This window comes from Artemia sp. Qi Xiang Cuo, chromosome 12, assembly GCF_049724085.1.
Source record: "Artemia sp. Qi Xiang Cuo chromosome 12, ASM4972408v1, whole genome shotgun sequence".
NCBI lineage: Eukaryota > Metazoa > Arthropoda > Branchiopoda > Anostraca > Artemiidae > Artemia > Artemia sp. Qi Xiang Cuo.
In genome coordinates this window covers 39,653,568-39,677,729 of record NC_142805.1, presented here as the reverse complement: position 1 = coordinate 39,677,729, position 24,162 = coordinate 39,653,568, and the positions used below count along the sequence as shown (strand labels likewise).

General features: G+C 34.9%; 1 protein-coding gene across 1 annotated transcript in view; it reads right to left on the bottom strand.

Annotated features, from left to right (window-relative positions):
- Positions 1 to 8,779: 8,779 nt before the first annotated feature.
- LOC148946102 (piezo-type mechanosensitive ion channel component-like) overlaps positions 8,780 to 24,162 on the bottom strand; it is a 174,136-nt gene continuing 158,753 nt past the window's right edge. Inside the window, exons 14-16 of the mRNA XM_089097608.1 lie at positions 17,537 to 17,710; positions 10,399 to 10,531; positions 8,780 to 8,787 (exon numbers count right to left, since the gene is read on the bottom strand). Of these exons, the coding sequence (XP_088953734.1) occupies positions 8,780 to 8,787; positions 10,399 to 10,531; positions 17,537 to 17,710 (315 nt within the window). The remainder of the gene's footprint in view (positions 8,788 to 10,398; positions 10,532 to 17,536; positions 17,711 to 24,162) is intronic.

Genomic DNA, 24,162 nt, shown 5'->3' with positions numbered 1-24,162 from the left:
GCTGGTAATTCAAATGTGCCCCTCCTACTCTTTTTCATGTTCAGATGCCGTAACTATACCTACAAGTAGTTTCTTGACATCTACGTTGACTTACCTTGATTGAACGACTTTCTAGTGGAAAATATACTTACAAGCGTGTTTAATATTGATTTTAGTGATCTAGGAATAAAATTGTCGAAAAATGTTTGTGAGGCTGTTTATTAATAAATGAAAAATTTATCTACATGATATAAGGAACTTTTCTATTCTTTAGATCTTTTCTTGTACTAGATATTTACTGACAACAACTAATAGAGGCAAATTATCCCAATTCACAGTATACTGATACTAATGTAGTGCAATGTGAGGGTCACATTTTATACAATATAGCTTAAATTCACGCCTTTTATATCTCTTTGTATAGTCAATGATACTATTCTCATTCATTCTATAGAATTCCCATGTTTCAATTTGCTTATTTGAAGTAATGTCACAAATAGTGTCCTCAAGTGGCGAATCACATTCCGTCACAGCCAAACAAAAATCAGTGGGCTTATAATCGTAGTAGTCATTGTCTTCACAACGATGACGTAGAAACCAAATTCTTTTGTTGTTCCAACAGTTGAATCGCTGAACCGGTTCCTCCTCCCAGGACAATCTAAAACCACGACGATACCAATCTCGTAGCAATAAACTAAAATCACGCTTAGCATTCTTTCCAATCATACCGGGATATGTATTCTCCCACTGATTAAATTTATCATAGTGGCAATCGGAGCATAGGTGCCCTCTGGGATGAGAGTCACACACCTCTTCATGACAGGAATTACAATCTTTAATTTGTACAGCATATCCTTTATGCGAATTTACACGGGTTGCATAATCTAAACTTTTCATCATACTCGTCAATCATTGTGCAATTCTCACATGATGACCAGCTGCCCAGTGTGTACATACATAGTGGGTATGTATAGAACATTTTTTTCTGTATTGACACTCTCACTGCTACACTGAAACTGATGTACCAACAACAAGAAATTGAGTGGAATAGAGAAAGGAGTAAATACCTCCGTTGTCTCTGATCGGCCCCCTAAAAAACAGATGTCGGCTCAAAAACCAGTCTGGTTGAAAAACATGGAGTTGAAACACACTTTTGTGGGGAATCCCCGCTCATACTGTTATCTTTTTTGCAATGTTTAGGAACCGGTGGGGAATCCCCACTCGTTTGGAAAGGTACTAACAGGACATAAGCAAATAGCACGTAGTTTCATAACGTGTTTAATCACGTGTAGAGGTCCCATAGAATAACACAGGAAGGAACATAAGGCCATAGATTAGCATGGGAGGGAACATAAACCCTTAGAATAGCATAGGAAGGAACATAAACCCTTAGAATAGCACAGGAAGGAACATAAACCCTTAGAATAGCAAAGGAGGGAACATATCCATATCCATATCCACCTAAATCCATAGGTGCATGCTCTGGAAAGGTGCCATGGAACGTAAAGTAAGCAAATCCATAAGTACATGCTCTGGAAAGGTGCCATGGAACGTAATCCCCCCAAATAGCACAGGAAGGAACATAAACCAAGCAAATCCATAAGTACATGCTCTGGAAATGTTTTCCTATAGCTTCACGCAAATAGCACGGTCCTAGGGCCTCAAACAAATAGCATGGTAATTCCTATGGCAGTAAGCAAAATAGTACTTAGCACTCTACTTATACTCTACAAGGATAAGACCTTCGCCATGGCTCTTCTATCAGTTGAATTGAGCATCTACACATAATCAATAAAACTGGAGACTAGAGGTGTTCGATGACTCAGGCACTTCTCAATCGTTAAGCCAAGAGTAAAACTTTTGTCGCCACATCCTCTTGTCTAATATCGGATTTTTGAAAATTGATACTTTTAATAAAAAAGCCCGATGGACGAATTTCTTTAGAAGTACTATTAATTCAAGATGTTATAGCTTGGATATGGTATGCGATTTATTGGAATTTGTTCTATTTAACACATTTATAAGATTCAATGGGAATTTATATAAACAAACTGTAGGTATTCCTATGGGTGGGAATGCGAGTCCATTTATAGCAGACCTGTTTTTAAGTCAATTAGAATATGAATATATGATAAATAAAAATAGCCCAAGCAATGTAAAATATAACCTTTCAAAAAATAAAAGATATCTGGACGACCTCTTAGTAATAAATTGTGCAGAGTTTATTGAGATTTCAAAAAATATTTATCCACAAGAGTTAATTCTTGAGCCTAGCTATGGGATGGGACACTCCGACCATTTCTTAGATTTAAATATGAATATTTCAAATAATAATAAATTAGTTTTTAAATTATATAATAAAACGGATGATTTTAATTTTGAAGTAATTAATTTTCCATTTCTTGAAAGTAATATACATTCAAATATCACTTATTCGGCTTATTATTCCCAATTAATTAGGTATGCAAAAAAAATGCAGTAATTACACAGATTTTAAAAATAGATGTAAAAATCTGAGCGAAAAACTGATCTTAAGAGGTTTTTCTGCCAAAAAAATTAGTTGGCAATTCAAAAAATTTAGTTTCATGTATCATGAACTTTTAAGTAAATATACAAAAAATTATAAAGAAATACTGAATGATATTTTATTATAAGTTCTCTTGCGCTTTTCTTTTTTGGATGTTTGAGTTTGTAGGGGTTTTCAAACAAGCTTGAGGATCTTTAAATGGGTAATTGGTTCCAGATACCAATAAAAGATACATCTGGACATGTCTTCATTTGTTCCAGAATGGTCTCTTTCATTGACCTCTGGGATTTTATAATGGAAACATTGAAACACTTTTTGTATTTAATTTTTAATAGCTTGACTAGTATGCATGTATTTCACAAGTTTTACCTGACATAGGGTTACCATATAGATCTTATGGTAGAGGCTCCACCGTGCCGGGTAAAGAATGTAAAGCCTCGAAACCCGTTAAAGCAGGTGGTATTTCTTCTGATGAGCCCTAAATGGAAGGTTCTACTTGGAAATATTTTGCTAAATTTAAGGTGCTTTTGCTTGTAAATTTACAACGACTTACATTTAGTGATGACGACTTTGCATGGATTTGGACATTTCTATTTGGTTGACGGTTTGGGTATACTGTTTGGTCCTAGGTAGTTGGATAGATGGGTAAGGTAAAAGCCTCGTTCAAGTGCACATTTGTCTCAATTGCTGAATTGGGACGATAGTTTTTTTTTTTTTTTTTTTTTTTTTTTTTTTTTTTTTTTTGCCAAGTAATTACCTCTTAAACATAATATGACAGTTTAGCACACTCTCAAAATGTTATGCCCGCCTCTTTTTAACTCTTTCCTTATCACTAGTTTTGGCCCAGTTCCAATCTTTATCCGGGACAAGTCCAGATTGACTACTCCCTCTCAATTTATTAACATGCCAGTACAGTACATGTACAGTACATGCCAGTACAGTATATATATATATTGCGCCATCTGTATTATTTCCAGAGTGTATGTGCCTGAGTTTGCTTGTTTGCTGTTAATGGGATAAAGTTATAGCACTACTTTGAGGTTGTTTTCATATTGATTTGTACCCTTTAATAGACAATTTTATAGTTAAGTTAAATTGAGTGATTCTCCAATCCCTAGAATAGGTCTTTCTTTTCGAACATCTTCACCAGCGCCATCTTTTTTCTTAAGTTGATTGGGGCGCCATCTATAAAGACAATTTCTCCCATATCATTAAGGTGCTGATTTCTACTGGGAGCAAGCAGAAGAGGGAAGGAACCCCCCGCAAGCGCCGTACTGTACCCGCTGGTATTCAGTTACCCGAAAAGTGCCGGGAAAAGGTGAGGGGGTACTTACGCGTCCCTTGTTCCTGGGTGATTTCAGTAGGCGATCATTCAGCGCTCGACGAGTGACGGTGTATTGTGTGCGAAAGAAAATAAAACGTTCAAGATTCTGGACTACTTTCAGCCCTCGACCAGTGAAGTTCGTTGGTATGACACAAGAGACTATTTACGAATATATATAAGCGCCTGTCCTGAATTTCACTCAGACAAGTTTGCGATATGCCGATATTTCCCGTGACGCGGTGGTTGCTACGGGAAGTAAATTTTACGGAAAAGACATTCTGTACGCTGCGCATTGCAAACTGAACGTTATTTTGCGGCAACTTGGAGATGAATATGTAATGAAGGACCGCCGAGCTGGTTTGCAGAGTGATGTTTTCATGGGTGATTTATACGATGCTATCAAGAATGCAGAAAACTCAGCCAATTTCACCTATAGATTTACTATCTGGAAAATTGGCGAAGTGCCTAGAATACCGCAAGATGTGCTGACTTCTCTTTCAATTAGAGTTAACGAGTGCACAGAGAAAATAGAGGGACTAATCGATCAGTGTAAGATCTACCTTCCGTCAGGCCCTACTGTCTGGCCCCCGCTACCGAAACCAGAAAGACTTGAGAATCCTGTAGTGATAGCGAATGTGCCGGCGGAAAGCCTTGAATCATGTGCCAAACAGAAGGATTTTATCGAAAAGAACGGTGGAAAAGGACATATTCGCCAGATCACTCAACGAAAAGGTGGGTTAGTTGCCTTTCTCGATACGGCGGATTCAGCTCAAATCCTCGCAGACATGTTGAAAGAAAATGTCCGTGATGTCAAGGTTTCTTACCGGAAACCAAAGTTTTTAGCGGTGGCAAGATTCGGTCCTCCGGCAACCACAGAGGAAGAAATTATTGCTGCGAACTCCGAAGTTACGGAAGTCCACCGGTTCGGCACCTCTGGCACAGTGAAACTTGTATTTAAAGACTCGTTCGCGCGAGATCAGACAATTAAACGCGGAATATTTGTAGACTACACCCACTTCCGGGCTGAGGCCTATAAAGAGCTCCCCAAGAGATGTTTTAACTGTCAATCTTTCGAGCACCTCTCTAGTGCCTGCAGCAACGCTCCGAAGTGTTCTAAGTGCGCCGGTGCCCACGTCGCATCACGGACGTCCCCATGCACGTCCACCACAGTTAAATGTGCTCTATGCCCAGAAGGCCACAACAACCACCCCTCATACAGCATGAGATGCCCACTAGTTAGAAATGCGATGAAAAAGCCCACTACAACGAAATGACTTCTCTCTCCATCATCTGCCGAAATATCTATGGGCACAATTCAGTCAAACTAGACTACGTTAAAGAACTATGCTGTCAATTTAATGTTGTGTGCTTACAAGAACATTTACTCACCTCCGAAAATTTTGGTCTTTTCGAACAGTTGAATCAAAAAACTGTGTTCATGCATGAAGCAAAAAGGTCCTCAGTCCGTGGTCGACCTAGTGGGGGCACTGCTATCATAACGGACAGTTCGCTTGAATGTCAAAAGCTGGAATCGTGTGAGTTCTTCCTCGCTGTAGATTTTCCTGGCCCCGGGGGTTTTATTCTGATCACGGTTTATCTACCAACAAACCTAAACACCCTCTCTTCCGAAAAACGGTTCTCGGAAGCTTGTGGCCGCCTCTCGCGCTTACTTATTAGGCTGGGCAATCGAAGAGTGCTAGTCTGCGGTGACTTTCAGTGCGACTTAACGAACCCATCAAATAAGCTCTCCGAAATCTTCTTCTCAGTAATCCCAGCTGGGTATGATCTCTGTGAAAAGACTGACACATATACGTACATCCATAATTCCGGTCAACGACAAACATTGACCATGTGCTATGTAACTTCTCTCTAGGTGCTCCAGTCACCGTGGACTCTGAGCACACATTATGTTATCACCTTGGCTTGTGATTTAAGGATAACTTCTTCCCGTGTAGGCCTAATAAGCCCAAAATTTTTGCTACCAATACTGTGTGTAATAAAATAAACGCCGACCAGTATAAACAGACATGTGATGAGATTCTCGGAAAGATAAAAGTTCCCTTTCAGCTCTTGATGCATGGCTCGAGTGATTTGGTAGCACTAGACATTTATTGTACTGAGATTATACATGCAATGAAAACGGCTGAGCAGGCTTCTGTACCCACTCGCCGTTTTAAACCTGGAATCAGCAAGCCTGGCTGGAGTCGCTCCCCTAAACTAATGCAACCCAAAGCTCGTGCTAACTTTTTGCTGAGATTATTGCGCGATTGCGCGAGGCCGAGGTCAGGTGTAGTGTTTGAGCAGTTCCACAACACGAAAAAAACTTATAATAAGTCTGTAAGTGATCTTAAAGCTGCCGAAGCCGAACTTGCTTCCCAAGAAGCAGCAAATAATCCTGTATCTATGTGGAAGTCTTTTAGACAGTCTAAACCAGTGACAAACCCTGCTAGTAACATACCTGAGGAGCAGTGGGTAAAGCATTATAGTGAAGTTTTTGGGATTAAACATGCCCAACTAACAACCGAAAGTGATAGTGAGCTCTCACGAGCTTTTGCGTCCCTCTTGAGCCAACGGAACTATTTTACCGTCTCAATAGGCGAAGTGCTCCAGGTTATTAAGCAGCTGAGAAAGGGCAAGGCTCCCGGGCACGACGGAATTGTGACTGAACACCTCCGCTGTGGCTCACCTCTGCTCATTGAGCACTTGACGCTGCTATATCAAATGTGCCTTGATTCTGGTGCAGTCCCTAGGTCGTTTGCCCTAGGTATTGTGTCTAACGTCTTGAAGAAGGGAAAAAATCGTAACCTCTGCTCTAGCTCTAGGCCTATAACAGTTTCTAGTACATTAAGCAAAGTGTTAGAGAGACTTCTGTTACCTGAGCTGTTACGAAAGTGTAAAATTGATAATCGACAATTCGGGTTCCGTCGCCACCTCGGTTGTGCATTTGCACATCGCCTTCTTACGCGTATAGTATCGAAAGCTCAGAATCAATCACGGACTCTTTTAATTTGTGCAGTAGATGTGTCCGCGGCGTTCGATTCGGTAATTCATTCAAAGTTAATTTTGAACCTGCTGCACCAAGGTGTGAACCCACATGTAGCGGCCGTCCTATGGCACTGGTATTCGAGTAGCCTTATCCGTGTTAAGTTGAGTAGTGAACTCCTGTCGAAACCGATTAAGCTTCACCGGGGACTGCGTCAAGGGTCGGTTTTAAGCCCTGTACTCTTCAATTCACTAACCTCGTCGGTAACAAAAAAGATTAACGGTGGTTTTAACACTGAATGTATGGATGTGAGCCTACTGTGCTACGCAGACGACATATTACTGGTGAGCACATCGCTTTGTAACCTTCAAGCTAATATCGATCTCCTAAGTCGAGGTTATACTAATATTGGTCTGGTTATTAACCCTGCTAAAACAGAATTTCTTGTATTTGAACCCCCGCGTGCGCCGTCTGAAGTTGCCCGTCGCGAGGCTACCCGTGTTACCGTTGCAGGGCAAGTAGTACTTCCAAGCCGCAAGTTGAAGTACCTAGGTATCACATATGGAAGCGACCTCAGAAGCTCGCGTGCTCTTTTTGTTGACCAGGTTCTGTCGGGTTTTCGGTCTGGGTATGCTAAACTTGCAGCCCTGAAGTTTAAATTTAATAAGCATATCCTTGCTAGGTTGTATCGTGCCGTCGCTCTTCCCTTTGCTCACTACATCTCACCCGTTTGGCATTGGCTATCGAATTCGGATATGTTGCGAATCCGTTCAGGCTTTTGCAAATATTTAAAGTTTCTGCTTGGTCTGCCACTTTACCTCCGTAACACTGGTCTGCTAGAAAAGTATCATATACCTGATCCTGTTGAGTTCATGCCGAATTTTGAAAAACAAGCTCTCGTGAAACACAGGGCACTATTATTTGATTTCCCAGCGACTTTCTTGCTTGATAGTTGAAGTGTGATTTGTTTGTATTTAGTAGATTATTATGTTCGGTTGATTTGTGTTCGTTTTTATTTTCTTTTTTCTTTTGTTTTGCTCCGCTTCTTCATGCTTCTTTTTTATAGCGGGTTTGTAATAAATTATTATTATTATTCCTCTTATTTTTATATCATAATCATATTCAGAGTACCTTATTTTCAGACTACATTGTATGATGATATTTTTTCGACTGAAAGATGATATCGACAAAGTTTTGAAAGAAGAATAAAGTGATTTAAGGAAGGAGGATGATGCGTCGACGAAATGTTTACTCGTAGATTAGTAATAGTGAAGCAGCTGAATCATCAGATCCCTTTACTCCTTAGATTTACAGATTATGAGCAAGTGTTCTTTCGGGCGATAGAAGAGCTTTAGCAAAGGTTCTATCTATGTAAGGTTAGGAATAAGAAGCAACAAAAACTTTTTTAACTGAAAGTAAGGAGCAACATAAAAACTTAAAACGAACAAAATACGCGTTAGTCTTAAAGATCTTTAAAAATACTTCAAATTGAAATTTTACGAAACCTTGTGTTTTTGCTGTCTTTCTTAAAGAATTGTGATAAAGTCAAAATTTAGCATGAAGAATGAGGGTTGAGGAAGAGGTAGCTCCCCACATATACGGAATGATTTCTGTTCGTCTTAAGTTTTGATGCTGCTCCTTACTTTCAGTTGAAAAAACAAATTGTTCTTTTAATTTTTGAGTGATGGACAAACCACAGGGGGGTCAGGCAGAGAAATCATCTAAATATGAGATTACATCCAGAAAAACAACTTTTCAGAAGATATATATGTCATATATACTTTTGTCAAAAGATACGTTTGTTGTATCACACTGTAAAAAAAAAATGATTTCCAACAAAATGTTTGGCTCAAATTCAAACAAGTAAAAAATAAACAATTTTTCAAGTGGAGTTGTGACTTGTCTATTATATTCAAACAAGTTAAAAAAAAAATCCAATTTTTCAATTGAAATTGCTACTTGCCTATTAAATTCCTGCAAATAATTGAAATTATTAAGATTTATGCACTTTTCAGTAGAAAAAATGTAATTTTCGACGCAAATAGGTTATATTAATCAAAATAGTTTGGACTTCAACAGTAGATTGAAATTTCTTGAATATCATATTGAATTTGACTATGGTGCCATTTAAAGTAAATTTATGCACTAATCTTCTTCTGAACATGCATAAATCAATGTATAAGCCTTTTTAGCTTTTAATTAATATTTAAGAGCAGTAAGAAAACATCATATCAATCTTTTGAACCCTTACGGCATATAGAGTAGTGACAGTGTACTTATAAAAGAGAAACAATCTTTTTTGGCCTGTTCTACTTACACTCATGACCGGACGTATTGTATGTTAATATCATACTTTACGGGATTATTTGTTTAGTATGATTACTTGGGTTTTGCTGGAAACCGATGATTTTACCAAACCTCATGATGAGTGGAAAAGTCTGCCACTGAGCAGGGGAAGGACCTGTTCGGGCTCATATCTGAAACTAATCTTTGAGGACCATTCCTGGCAGCTGTTAGAATATCCTACTAGTTTATTGTTCAACAAGATCGAAGGCCTAATAAATTGAACAACGATAGCAATGGAAATCCAACAAACAAGATGAAAATCCAAGAAGGATTTTAAAATCCAACATGTTGTGTTTAAAATTCAATCCGGGTATGGGAATCCAACATTTTGTTTCTTAACAAATTGGATATTCAATAATTATAAGGAAATCCTAAATGGTCTCTAATGTTCAATTTAAATTGTTGAAACTCTAATTTTGCTGTTGATAAACATTGCAAACAATTTTTGTTTAATCTCAAACAGTTTTTTTACAGTGCATCTAGTATATGAAGACGCAGTTTTTTGTCAAAAATTTTATTTATGTTTAACAGTATATTTTGGTATTTACACACGCGCATAGATATAGCAATTTTGAAAAAATAGTTACCATTCCTGCAGCAGCTACAAATGGCAATTTTTTTTATCACCAGCCAGTTCTTCTTAACGTGCTTTCAATTTTTTTGTTACTATGGGCCATGATTCGTTTGTTACGGGTTGCAGCTACCGCTGCAATCGTAATTTACATTCTTACATTCTTACTTGTTACATTCGCTATGACATATTTATGGATCGGAGGATTCAAAATCAGACATTATTGCAGTAACAAAAGAATACAATTGAAATCAATGATTTGTTTTATTTACTTATTTCTTTTGTTATTCCTTTATCTAAGTTTAATTGCTTTTGATAAGATGTAGCTCATAAAAATTATAGAACAAGATAATTTTTAAACTCTATGAAGTAATCATATCTAAAATATTTGTACGTTAGTCCCAAGCCAAGTCACCATTAGGTTTCAACAGAGGATAGCAAGCTCAGACTTACAACGAATAAAAAGTACCAAATACAAGAGTCAAGCTGCTCACTCACCCTAAAAACCTTTTGAGATTAAATCGTACTGTACTTTATATTGTACTTGTATCTGTATTTATTTTATGAGAAAAATTTTAAAAAAATTTAATAGGCTTTTCTTTTTGTTTTTTTAAATTAATATGAAAAAAATAAAAAATTTTGAGAAAAGAGTACTTCATAAACCTTACCTATGTAATCCCTTATAATATCCATTAGGTTTGGTCCTTTGTAGAAACCGATCCACTCTAAAAGGTTTCTTAGGTCAGTTTCCTTAGTAGGATCAATCTTTTCAGTCACATTGGTGGTTTCGTTATAATACAGCTAGAAGCAAAACCAATCAACGGAAAGCTCTGAGAAAATATAACACTAGACATTCGAGCCAGGATTTTTGAATGCTAAACTATTTCTTACACTATTTCTTAAAGTATTTATTTCCCTTTGTTTTATAATTAAGCTAGAGCCTCCCACATCTTGAGGCCGTACTATGGCATGGTGAGGACCTCTTCTCTGAGCATACGAATAATATTTTTAAAATTAAACAGTGATTGATGTGACAGTCTGTACAGAAACAAAACAGAAAAAATGTTTTCATAATGAAAGAATGCTGTTAAGGTTAAAACGGAGATAATCTATTCCGTGTATGAAAGAGGGCTGCCACCTCTTCAATTTTTTTCGACGACTCTCAACTTAGTTTCAAGGTTCCTAGTACCAATCCTCACACAAGGGACAATAGGCAACTTTAAACTTTGTATCCCAATTCTATAGAGCAGCTAATTCTTTGCAGCTAAACTTACTTTCAAGAAAGTAATAGTAAAACTTATGCTAAAAAATAAAAGGATAATTTATGTTCGTGGGGTCTTAATGAAACTCTTTGCTATCGTTAAAATATGTTTTGTATTGTTTTAGATTATACTATATATATATATATATATATATATATATATATATATATATATATATATATATATATATATATATATATATATATATATATATATATATATATATATATATATATATATATATATATATATATATATATATATATATATATATATATATATATATATATATATATATATATATATATATATATATATATATATATATATATATATATAAATAAAAATATCAAATAGAGATAAAATCCATATATAATAGACAGTGATGATAGAAATATCACAAAAATATAGATATATATAGGTCACATATACAGTGACCGATACATACAATAATAAAACATATCATATATATATATATATATATATATATATATATATATATATATATATATATATATATATATATATATATATATATATATATATATATATATATATAGCTGCCAACTCCTTCAAACTGCTCTCTTCAAACCAAAGTTTAATTAATATATAATGATTATTCAGGGATAGCTACTTATTTCTGTGTATAGCTACTAATCGTACATGATTCATAAACTAAAACATTAGCTTCATTTTACGTGAAGATTAGGGGGCTTTAGGTGGCCGGGGATTAATAGATTTAGGACAATTTTTTTGTTTTCAGTTTTAATGCCACATTCAAAATTTTATTAGAAATACTAAGGAATCTCCAGAATAAAAAGAGAGCTCCCATGCTCACAACACACATATTGCAGCCTTAGACAAAATTTGTTCCCCAGATTCTACAAAGGATAGGGAGCAACTAATAACTCTTTCATACGAATCGCAAGGATCGCTCGGGGAAAGTCGAAAAATACGGGTATGAAAACACTTTTGGAATTTTCAGGAGAAAGTCCAAACAAAGATCCACCAGCACCGTCCGTTGTAGTCATTCCATAGCTATAAGCTATACTAGTATACGACAAGTACATGAACCCTCAAATGAAACTTCAAATTACTAACCGATTAACTATTCCAGAACCATTCTTAGAGACCATTTGGCCCCAGGGCTGAATTATTGTTTTTCGGGCACAAAATGGTTGTCAAAAAGGCGTATCAGCAGTATCTAAGGAACGGCTAAGGAACGGCTAAGGAACGGTATTAAGTTACAACTTTTCCGGCTTGTTGAGGGGGGTGTTGAGAATTGATCAGACGCCAACCAGGCCTCTTTGCTCTTTTAGGTGCCCTTCCTCAACAGTGATACAATATTTGAGAACAAATTTTATTCGAAATAATCAAAAGATCTAATAATGTGGCTTTGGAGATGCCTCCAAGGTAAAGAATTTAAATTACGCAATTAGTCCATCTTTTACGTACAGGATATTTCCTTAGGAAAGGGGGGAAGGGGTGATCCTGGGTATGTCCGAAAAGGCTGAATGCATAAAGATGAATTTCGGGGAATGTTTAGGGACATGTTGATCTAAGTCAAAAACACCATGTATTTAAAAATGTTTAAGTGCATCCTTCTTGTCTAAACGGCATAGTGCATCGAGGTTGTCAAAAGGGTTTATTTGCAGTATCTCACAAATAGCCAAGGTTATTAAGCCGAAAATTTCAAGGAATATTGAGAGAAATGTTGCACTGAATCAAACCCACTAGGTGCATTCAAGTTGCCAAATGTGGCGTATCTGGACCTATTCTTATTGATCTTATTGATATTATTTTTCATGAAATACTATGGGGGTGTTAAACAAAATGAAAAAACACTACCTGCTTCCAGGTTATCATAACGGTACATCTTCAATATTTCAAGAATAGTTAGGGAAGGATATTATGTTGAAAAATTTAGAGAATTTGAGAGGGATGTTGAATTTAAAGATTATATATGCATCTTTATTGTTAATGGGACCAGCAGAAATAGCTCAGGAACAGCTAAAATTATTAAGTTGAAAAACAAAAAGAAGTTAAGAATAGGAATAAATCCTTTTATAGGACAGTGAAAACAGATAAGAAAAAGCTCTGGATATTTCTGTCACATTCAACAGTGATCTTAATCAGCAGATAAACTAAAGTATTACAATTAAAACAAATGATATTTATACATTAAAAATAATTACTTCTGGATCATGAATAGTTTCCGGTTCTTTGGCTAGAAGAGGGTTTAATAACAGTGTTCACTCAAAGTCTTGAGTTGTAAACTTTTCTTCTTTAATATTGCCTAAGTGTAAATTGAATTTCGAAAGAAGGTGGGAAAATCTTCAACTCAAGACTTTGAATGAACCTTGAATGAGGCCTTCGAAAAAATACTTAAGTTGAAAATTTCATAAAATGCCAATTAGGATTTTGAACTAAATTAAAGAGACATCATATACATTCTGGTTGTCAGAAGGACAAGTCTTCAATATCACAGGAATAGGTAGGGGTATTAAGTTGAAACTTTCAGAGAATGTTGAGTAAATTGTTGAACTTATATAAAATACTATTATTTGTATCCCAGTTGTCAAAAGGGCGTACGTGCAAAATCTCAGGATTGGCAAGTGGTATTTAGTTAAAACTTTCGTGGGATGCATAAATAAAGGGAAATATACTATGTGCATCCGGCTTGTTAAAATGATGAATTCAATATATCTGGAACAGTTACAGGTATTAAGTTGAAAGTACTGGAGAACGTTTTGGGGATGTTGACTTCAATCAGAAGACTGATACTGCAGGAGGAGATATCTCAAGATGTATCTGCAATATCTAAGGAAGAGATAATGGCAACTGATTGAAACTTTCAGAGAATGTTGAAATAAATTAAAAGAGGCTAACAAGAACTAATAAATTAGAATCAGATATTTTAATTATTAAGCCAAAGACGTGAAAAACTGGAAAAATATGCAATATATTATACAAAAACAAAATTTTGGTAATTAAAAACGAACAGATATTAAGAAAAAAAATTACGAAAAAAAGGTTCTTCTAAGAAAAGCAAAGTGTCCTATTAAACTTGAGACCAGTAGATATAATTACAGTGATTAGTCTTTCATTCTTCCGCCGATGCTTTGAAAAACTAAAGCACACTCTTCAAAATTCATATTGTTTCAAACAGTTCGTGATAACAAACTGTAAGTAAGGAGCGACACGGCTCGATACTACCCGAAACTCTAAAAAACAGAATTTTAATATCAATAAATATATCGGACAAATCTCCTTATTTTGGTGATACCAAATATAGAAAAATCATCAAGTTTAGTTTTAGCCATCAAAGGCTACGAGCCAGAAAAAAAATTGTCTGAGTTTCGGAAAAGGAGGGAAACACCCCCTAAAAGTCAAGGAATTTTAACGAAAATCAGCGTATCATAGTACTCAAATGATGAGGTTTCAAGGTCCCATCCTCAAAAATGTGTTATTTTACATTTTGGCCAAAAGAAAGATCGCGGATGCTTGTTTTTTTTTCCCCAAGACCGCACAAGCTTGCTTCTGGGGTTAAAAGTTAAAAGTTCTAGTGTCTTTTTTAAGTTACCAAAAAGATTGGAGGGAAGCTACTCCCCTCCCATGCCCATTTTGCCGTAAAGGTGATTGATCAAAATTTTTAGATAGCCATATTGTTCATCATAGTTGAAAGGTCCAATAACTATGCCTTTGGAGATAACATGACCCCTATAGCCACCGGAGAAAGGTCTTTAAGTTATGAAATTTGCCAATTGTTTACGCATAAAACTTGTTATTGGGAAGTATGCACACACTTTTCGGGTGAGGGGGTGGTGAATTTTCTACTGGGGGATTTTCCACAAGGAGAATATTCCATGGGAAGGAAAGTTTCCGGGGGGGGTAGACTAATTAGGGTAAATTTTACACAGGGGGAAGTTGCCAGAAATCCTATGCGAAATTATTTTATTTCTCTTACTTTCTCTTGGCCTAATCAGTTCTACATTTTCTAGAGGATCTTTCTGTGGAGAGGGAGCCAGATTTCCCGGCATTATTAAAAAAAAATCAAAAATTCAATAAAAAACAAGTTTTTTCAACTGAAAGTAAGGAGCAACATGAAAACTTAAAACGAAGAAAAATACTTATTAAGGGGGTTGCCCCCCCCCCCTCCTGAATGCCTCGCTCTTTACACTGAAGTTTGACTTTTTATCCCAACTCCTTAAGAAAAACTTTTGAAACACAAATGTCGTTTAATTAGAACAATATGAAGCTTTCTTAAAAGATCTTAAAAACTTTAGCGCGAAGAGCAAGCTATTGAATGCCATGTACGTAATTTACAGAATAATTTCGTTAGTTTTTAAGTTTTTTCCTCTTTTATTTAATAAAACAAAAGGAACGCAATGGTTTTTGGAACTTTTACGGTTAGAGAAGGGGGAAGAGAGCAGTAGCCAAACTCCTGTTTGTAGTAATTTCGATCGATATTCGTTTTCCTTGAATATTCATTTTAATTTTTACTAAACCTTAATATTTCTTTATTCATCTACATCAGTATCTTTAATCTCTATATCAGTATCTTTTTATCATTTATTTTAATTAAATAAAAAAACAAGTTTTTTTAACTGAAAGTAAGGAGCGACATTAAGACTTATAACGAACAGAAATTATTCTGTATATCAAAAAGAAACGGTCCTCTCCTTAACGCTTTTTTTATCTTTACGGTAAAGTTTTTTTTATTGTTTAAAAAATAAATTTGTGAGACAGAGTCAAACTTTAGCGTAAAGAGCGAGGCGTTGAGGAGGGGACTGTCCCTTTCATATACGGAATAATTTTGTTCCGTTTTAAGTTTAAATGTCGCTCCTTACTTTCAGTTAAAAACAAACTTGTTTTTTTTATTTGATTTCTGGATGTTTTTGAATTAATGCAGCTTTGAATTTGGCTCACCGTACATGAATAATTAAAACGAAATTTGCATATTAATTTTACTTTTATTTGGTTAAATGGCGTTCTCGAAAGTTGTTAAATTTTATTTACGAACGTTTTTACTAGTAATAAATATACATAACTTACGAATTAACTTACGTAACGAACTTTGGCTCAACGAATGATTTTAAAATAGTACTTTTAGTTAAAAACAAACTTGTTTTTTTTATTTAATTTCTGGACGTTTTTGAATTAATGCAGCTTTGAATTTGGCTCATCGGACATGAGTAATTAAAACTAAATTCGGACATTAATTTTACTTTTTTTTGGTGATTTTCATTAAAATTTTTGACTTTTAGGGGGTATTTCCCCCTTTTTTTCGAAAATAACGCAAAATTTTTCAGGCACGTAACTTTTGATGGGTAAAATTAAACTTGGTAAAACTTATATAATTGAAATCAGCATGAAATTTTGATTTTTCTTATATATCTATTGGTATCAAAATTCCGTTTTGTTTTAGTTTCAGTTCCTATTGAGCCGGATCACTCCTTACTTACAGTTCGTTACCACGAACTGTTTGTTTTATATTTGTCTTACCTTTCATTTAATCTTTAATAGTAATTTCTGGTTGTTTTGACGTTTAATTACTATAGGAATTTGTTTCTATTGGTCTCAAGTTTAATATAGACCTTTACTTTTCTTTGAAGAACTTCTTTGTCGGAAAGTTTTTTTAATTAATTTTAGAAACACGGTATTCTAGAGTTTGAACTGAGCTTCTCGGAAGCTAAAGTAGGTGGTTTTCTATTTCTTTGTACTTTATGACTCTTTAGCATCAAAACACTGAATGGGATTTTAGCTTATCAAGATCATTTAGGGATAATTCCTTATCTTATAAGCATATATAAGGTAAACGATGCGGCACTAGACCCTTAAGGTCCAAACCGACGGTGCTGATCTCCATTTCGTGGCCCTTCAGCCAGGAAGTGCAATGAGGGGTTGGGAGCCAACCAATCTGTGCTTTCGCACACCCTTCCTGCTTACCATCCCCAGAATTCTCCAGATACCCATTTAGAGCTGGGTTGACTCTGGCTAAGCTTACAGGGTCACACCACTGACCCGCGTCCCAAACTAAGAAACTGACCACACCAGGGATCGAACCCGAATTCACGGATTCTCAGCCCAGCGCGCGTCCACTTAGCCAGAACGGCTATCATAAGCATATATACCAATAAATGACTGATTGAACCTGGTTATTGAATATAGAATATTTTTAGAAGTAAATATTGTTATCTTAGCACTAAAATGTAGTTTAACTTATCTTCAATACTTCAGTGTTAAAGCAAACCACATAATTTTTTTTTTTCCTACAAGATGTTCACTCTGTTAAAATAAAAAAATTAAAAACCCAAATGGCTTCCTTTTCAGTTTCTTCTTTTATAATGCTGAAGCAAAATGCCAAGCCTTAGCTCTAACAAAAAATGGTTTCTAATTAGTTTGGTACACTAAATATTTTTTTTTATCAAGTATCATTGGTCTCAAAACTTCAATGAGTTTCTGATGAATGAAATATTAGTAACAAAAGCCTTAGTTTGCTGCTTAGAAACATTGAAAAAATAAAAGACAAAGCACTACTTACATTGCAATCTTTATCATAGTAATTATGATCTATGTATTTTATCTGATAAATCATTTTGGCCAAAACAAGAAGAGCCACATATATTGCAGTGATACTTGACACCTTGAATGATGCAGGATCCATCATACAATAGCACACAAGAAGACCGACCAAAGGTAAGTGCAACAGAGTCACCTAAATAAGAGTTCGATAAGAGGTTTTAAAACAAATTCTACACATTTGTCGAAAGTGACACAAACAATGATAAAAGTAGTTTCAATTTGTATTAACAAATGGAAAATAGAAAAAAAAAGAGTTATTGCCCGTTTTTTGATTGAAAATGGCTGCCAATGTGACAAGCAATATAGCTGTTTTATGTCAAGTTTATTTTTCCACCAGCTAACGAGCCAGTCTGACAGCAGCTAAAAGAAGAGGAGAAAACCTAGCGTATACTATCCTAAGAGGAAGGGAGAAAAACATTCCCCTTACACCACTCCAAAACAAAAATATATCATAAGTATCAACTCGATTCTCTAGCTTTGAGATAGAACAGGGTATAGGCCTACTTAACAAACTACATATAAAATTCCCCACCTTTAAACTAAACATACCGACTGCATGCGATCTGTATAATAAGATTGTCATTTGCGATTAGGCAAAACAGAAACCGTTCACTCTCTTGTTAGCATCCAAAAACCAACTGACTGATCTGACCAACTTTCTTTTGGGAACTATTACAACATTCCCCCATAGCAAAATTAGCAACTGACTGATCTGACCAACTTTCTTTTGGGAACTGTTACAACATTCCCCCATAGCAAAATTGAGCAGTCACATAGCAAGTACAAAATAGATACCTCAAAATGTCTATCACATATCCTAAAGGGTAACAAAAGGACCAGGTATAGAAAACGGTTCTAGGGTAGCGGCTGATTGATCTCCAATCAATTTGGACTTTAAAAAGGGGACTAGAACTCTCAATTTCCGATCAAATGAACATCGTTCGAAGTTTCTAGGACCACGAGGGGTAGCTTGCAGATGAGGAGGGGGTAACCCCCCTCCTCTAATACATAAGTTCTGATCGCTTTTAGGTCTAATGTTACTCTTTACTTTCATAATAACAGCTTAGGCCAGATATATTCACAGAAATCAAGATGGATTATATATCAATTTCCACCTCTAATTTCTCTTCCTTAGAACTTATCCTGTGTCTATCTGAAGGATATTGAGTGAATGCATTTTTGGAGGTTTTGAGAGTTCAAGGTGCAAAAATAGGTTTGAATATTAATGTTATTAAGACTGTTATTAAGAGCCAGGCACATACGGGCAATACTTTTTTCGTGGAAAGGGGACGAGAGAAAAAAAACATAAAAAAACAACATTTTACAAGCTAGATAAAAGTGCCAAGAAATAGGTAAAGAATTATAATTTCAAGCCTAGGTCCCCAGCTCCCTCTCCTTGAAATAAGTCTCTAATGTGAACATGTTGTGACATTTTTATGTTGACACAGTGTTATAGGCCTTAATATCGGTCGTTACTTTTCTTCGAAAGATGCTTTTCTGGAAAACATATTTCCTTAATTGACCATCTAGTCCTTAATTGGTCAGCAGATGGCTGTCCAAAGGGAAAGCCAGGGAAAAGTGATTCGTGCCCCGTAGTAGCCTCAAATTAAAAAAAAAGTCAAAATGAAAACTGCACAATTACAATAACTATATTCAAAAATTCAGATTAGGGGAATTACAGTCCCTCATCTGGAGTAACAAGGAAAATTTCTTTTCCGCATGGGTAGCAGCGGTGTCTGCTCTTTTTATCCTCCTTTTTGTCCTTTTTTTTGTTTTTAGTCGCTGTTAGTGGAGCCCAAAAGCATCATAGCGATGTGTGTAAGCGTTCATTTGAAAAGGGAAAATTGTTGAAAGTGTTTTCAAGATGATCTAAAACGCAGTGACATCATATATGGTAGTCATGGTTACAGTTTGACTTTGTTATTCATTTTAATTCTTGTTTCATTTATATTGATTTATGGTGGTTTTTCTTATTGAATTACGAAAGTCAAAATTGATGTTTAAGTCAAAATTGAAGACAAATTATGAAGGGTGGGGGGGCTGACATCTTGCCTCTTCCTGCTCTTTACGCTAAAGTTTACTCACACTTTTTTGCAGTAATATTTAAACTGGCAGTACCTTCATCATCTTTACGAAGTGGAAGCTTTGGCACAACTTCTCAGAAAAAGATTTCAAACTCGGGTCTAATCATTCAATTCTTACGAGTAAGAAACTACCTCTCTTACAAAAATAAGCCCAAGGATCCCCCTTGATAATTGGAGACTAAATACGAGATTGAAGTACATCCAATCGTATAACTGCAAATTCGTTCTATAATATATGTGCATGTAGTGTGCACCACTACGCTGCAATATGGTCATTGAAATTGGGATGCAATTTAAATCGTTTTTAATAGTCCTAGCCGACGGTTGACCTCATTATTTTTTCGCTCTATTGCACTGGGTCAAAATGATTGGTTTTCAGTACTAAATGGAATAAACAGACTCTTTGCTGTGGCAAGATCTCTTCTGTTACATAAAAAGACGAACATGAACTTTGAACTTCCGTTCAAATATTTTCATTGCCGATATTCTACAGCCACTGGCCCGATACAAATACACCTGGTAAAAAAAAAAAATGATAACTAAACAGACGAATAATCCCACATCAATCACTGTGTTACTTTGGGATATTTGAAAAAACTTTAATTTTCAATTTTAGAAGATATAGGATTGGAACCTCCGATACATAATTTTCTGGCACACTGAGTTTGATAGTGCAATCATAGCCAGCGCAATAGTGCTGCCTAAGTAAGGAACGATTTTGGCAAAGTCTTATTTTGTTTCTATTAGACCAGGGCAATTCGTATCGAAACTGTTTTCGCAGAAACTTCGAAAAGGGCTTATTCGATTGGAAATTGGAAGGGCTTGTGCCCTTTTTAATAGCCGAAAGTGATTGGAACACATTTTGTTCAACGTAGTTGAAAGATCTAGGAATTATGTCTTTGAGGAGGACACTACCTCTAGAGCCCTCAGGTCAAGGTTGTAAGTTATGACCTGGGGGCATATAAGGTTTTTTTTATAGAAAATGTTATTGTAAAAACTTCAAAAAGGGCTCATTCGAATGGAAATTCAAAGGGCTATTGCCCCTTTTTAAAGTCAAAAGTGATTGGAGGGCAACTAACCCCCCACTCAATCCCACCATTTCTCCAAACACAAGTAGAAAGGCCTTATTGACTACAAACGGGACTCCTAATATGGGCATAGAGTCCCTAGGGAGAATGATTGCGTAATCGGTCAATGACCTCTTTTTCCAAGGTCGAGTTATTTGTTGTTGTTTTGGCCAAGTGCACGCTCGAGGCAAATGTCAAGGTGTCCAGGAATAGGAAACAGTTAGATCACGTGTTTCCTTCTCAGCCAATCTGAGGGATGGTTATATATTAGCGGCGGTGGATTGCAGAGAATATAAGGAAAGGATGACAGATGATGTCATGGTTGATTGATTTGTCAAGAAAGGGGAATTAATTTGTTGTTTCTAAGGGGAATTATTGATTCACAAAAGAGTTTCTTAGTAATTTGAAATGTGACAGCGCAGAGATGCCAAAAACAAAAGGAACACGCAGAAATTACGTTTACAAGTTGAAGTACCCATCCTTTTCAACCACAACTTTACTTTACAGCTTTTGAATACCCCAGCACCTAGCAATACTTTTTCAAAGGCATTTCAGAACCAGTTCCTCTCTTAATGTCCCTCAAAAAACCATTTTACAAGTTGAAGTAACTCTCATTTTCACCACAACTTTACTTTACAACTTTTTTTCTTAATGTCCCTCCTAAACCCATTTTACAAGTTGAAGTACCCAACTTTTTCATCCAGAACTATACTTCACAGCTTTTTGAATGCCCACAACACCAAGAAATACTTTTCAAAAGGCATTTCAGAACAAGTTCTTTTCTTAATTTCCATCCTAAACCCATTTTACAAGTTGAGGTACCCATCCTTTTCACTACAACTTTACTTTACAACTTTTTTGCACGCCATAATATCATGCAAGTTTCAACTTCTATAGAAGATAGAAAGTTCAAGTTATCTTCTGAATTTTATTAAAGAAATTACAGTTCAATTCTAATTTCTCCAAAGAAAATAAAAATCTTCCACTTCAGTTCTTTATTTCACAAAGACACAAGGAAATTTAAAGTTCTATTTGAAATTTCTCAATGAGGTGAACAAAAGTAAAAGTTCTCTTCTGAATTTTCTCAATGAAAAAGAAATTAGTTTTTGATTAATTCTATTTTTCCTAATAAAGTAAAAAGGTTCCATTTCAGTTCAAATGTCTCCCCAAAGACATAAATTTTAAAATCTCATCAAATTTTGTGTAGAAGATAGAAAAAGTGACACATTGATTATGAATATTTCACTATGAAGATAAGGAGCTAATTTTCACATTTATGTGAAGAAAAGTTCAAGTTCTTTTCATAACCATTCATTTGAGAAGAAACAAGCTACAGATCAATTGTATTTTTCAAGAAAAAATAAAAATTTTCCACTTCTATTCAGATTTTTCTGAAAGATATGGAACAATTTTTAAATTACTGTTCTAAATTTGTCATAGAAGATAGAAAATGCTATACATTGATCATAAGAAGTTAACTCAACTCTGCATTTTATTAAAGAACTTACAGTTCAATACTAATTACTCCAGAGAAAAATAAAAATCTTCCACTTCAGTTCTGAATTTCACAAAGACACAAAGAAATTTAAAGTTCTCTTCTGAATTTTCTTAGAGAAAAGAAAAAAGTTATAGTTCAATTCTAATTTTTTTTTAAAGAAAATAAAAAATCTTCAACTTTTTAATAAGCATTCTAAGCACTAAACATGCTAACATTTTCCAAGATAATAAAAATAAAACAAAGTAATGCATAAAATATTTTTATTGAAGTAAAAATATGCAGTAACAACATAAAAATATGTTATAAACATTATTTTACATTATTAAAATTGTCTGTCAATGCTCTTTTTATTTTAACAGCAATTTCACTGTCTATTATCACATTATTTTTACAGAGGCAACAGTTTTTGCACGTTGACAAGATATGATTTATAATGTTGGTGCAGCAGTAGGCCCTTCTTTTCCTTACTGATTTCATTCTAATGCTAACACCGGAAAGATGACAATAAGATCTATCAACGGCTATCGTGTTACCAGAATCATTAGCTAGAAGTTGCCCATCTGGCAACTTCTAGCTAGGTGGATATGTGAAAGTATCATTTCCAGAGAAGTTAGTAATCAAAGAGAATACCAACTTAAAAATAATAGTTGATGAAGATGGGCAACTTCTAGCTAATGGTTCTGGTAACACGTTCGCCGTTGATAGATCTTATTGTCATCTTTCCGGTGTTAGCATTCGAATGAAATCATTAGGGAAAAGAAGGGCTTACTGCTGAACCAACATTATAAATTATATCTTGTCAACGTGCAAAAACTGTTGCCTCCGTAAAAATAATGTGATAATAGACAGTGAAATTGCTGGTAAAATAAAAAGAGCATTGATAGACAATGTTAATAATGTAAAATAATGTCTATGACATATTTTTATTTTGTTACTACATGTTGCTACTTCAATAAAAATATTTTATGCATTACTTTGTTTTATTTTTATTAGCTTGGAAAACGTTAGCATGTTAAGTTTTTAGAATGCTTATTAAAAAGTTGGAGATTTTTTCTTTTCTTTGAAAAAAAAGTAGAATTGAACTATAACTTTTTTCTTTTCTCTAAGAAAATTCAGAAGAGAACTTTAAATTTCTTTGTGTCTTTGTGAAATTAAGAACTGAAGTGGAAGATTTTTATTTTCTTTGGAGAAATTAGAATTGAACTGTTATTTCTTTAATAAAATTCAGACTTGAATTAACTTTTCATGATCAATGTATAACTTTTTCTATCTTCTATGAAAAATTTGGAACAGTATTTTAAATTTTTTCATCCCTTTGGGAAAAATCTGAACTGAAGTGGAAAATTTTTATTTTTTCTTGAAAAATAGAATTGATCTGTAACCTATTTCTTTTCATATGGATAGTTAGGAAAAGAACTTGAACTTTTCTTCACATCAATGAGAAAATTAGCTCCGTATCTTCATTGTGAAATATTCACGATCAATGTGTAACTTTTTCTATCTTCTACAAAAAATTTGGAGGAAAATTTAAAATTTATGTCTTTGGGGAAACATCTGAACTGAAGTGGAACCTTTTTATATTATTAGAAAAATAGAATTGATCAAAAACCAATTTCTTTTTCATTGAGAAAATTCAGAAGAGAGCTTGAACTTTTCTTCACCTCATTGAGAAATTTCAAATACAACTTTAAATTTCCTTGTGTCTTTGTGAAATTAAGAACTGAAGTGGAAGATTTTTATTTTCTTTGGATAAATTAGAATTGAACTGTAAGTTCTTTAATAAAATTCAGAAGATAACTTGAACTTCCTATCTTCTATGAAAAATTTTGAACAGTATTTGCAATTTTTTCATCTCTTTGAGAAAAATCTGAACTGAAGTGGAATCTTGCATGATGACTAGAACTTGAACTTTTCTTCACTTCGTTGATAATATTTA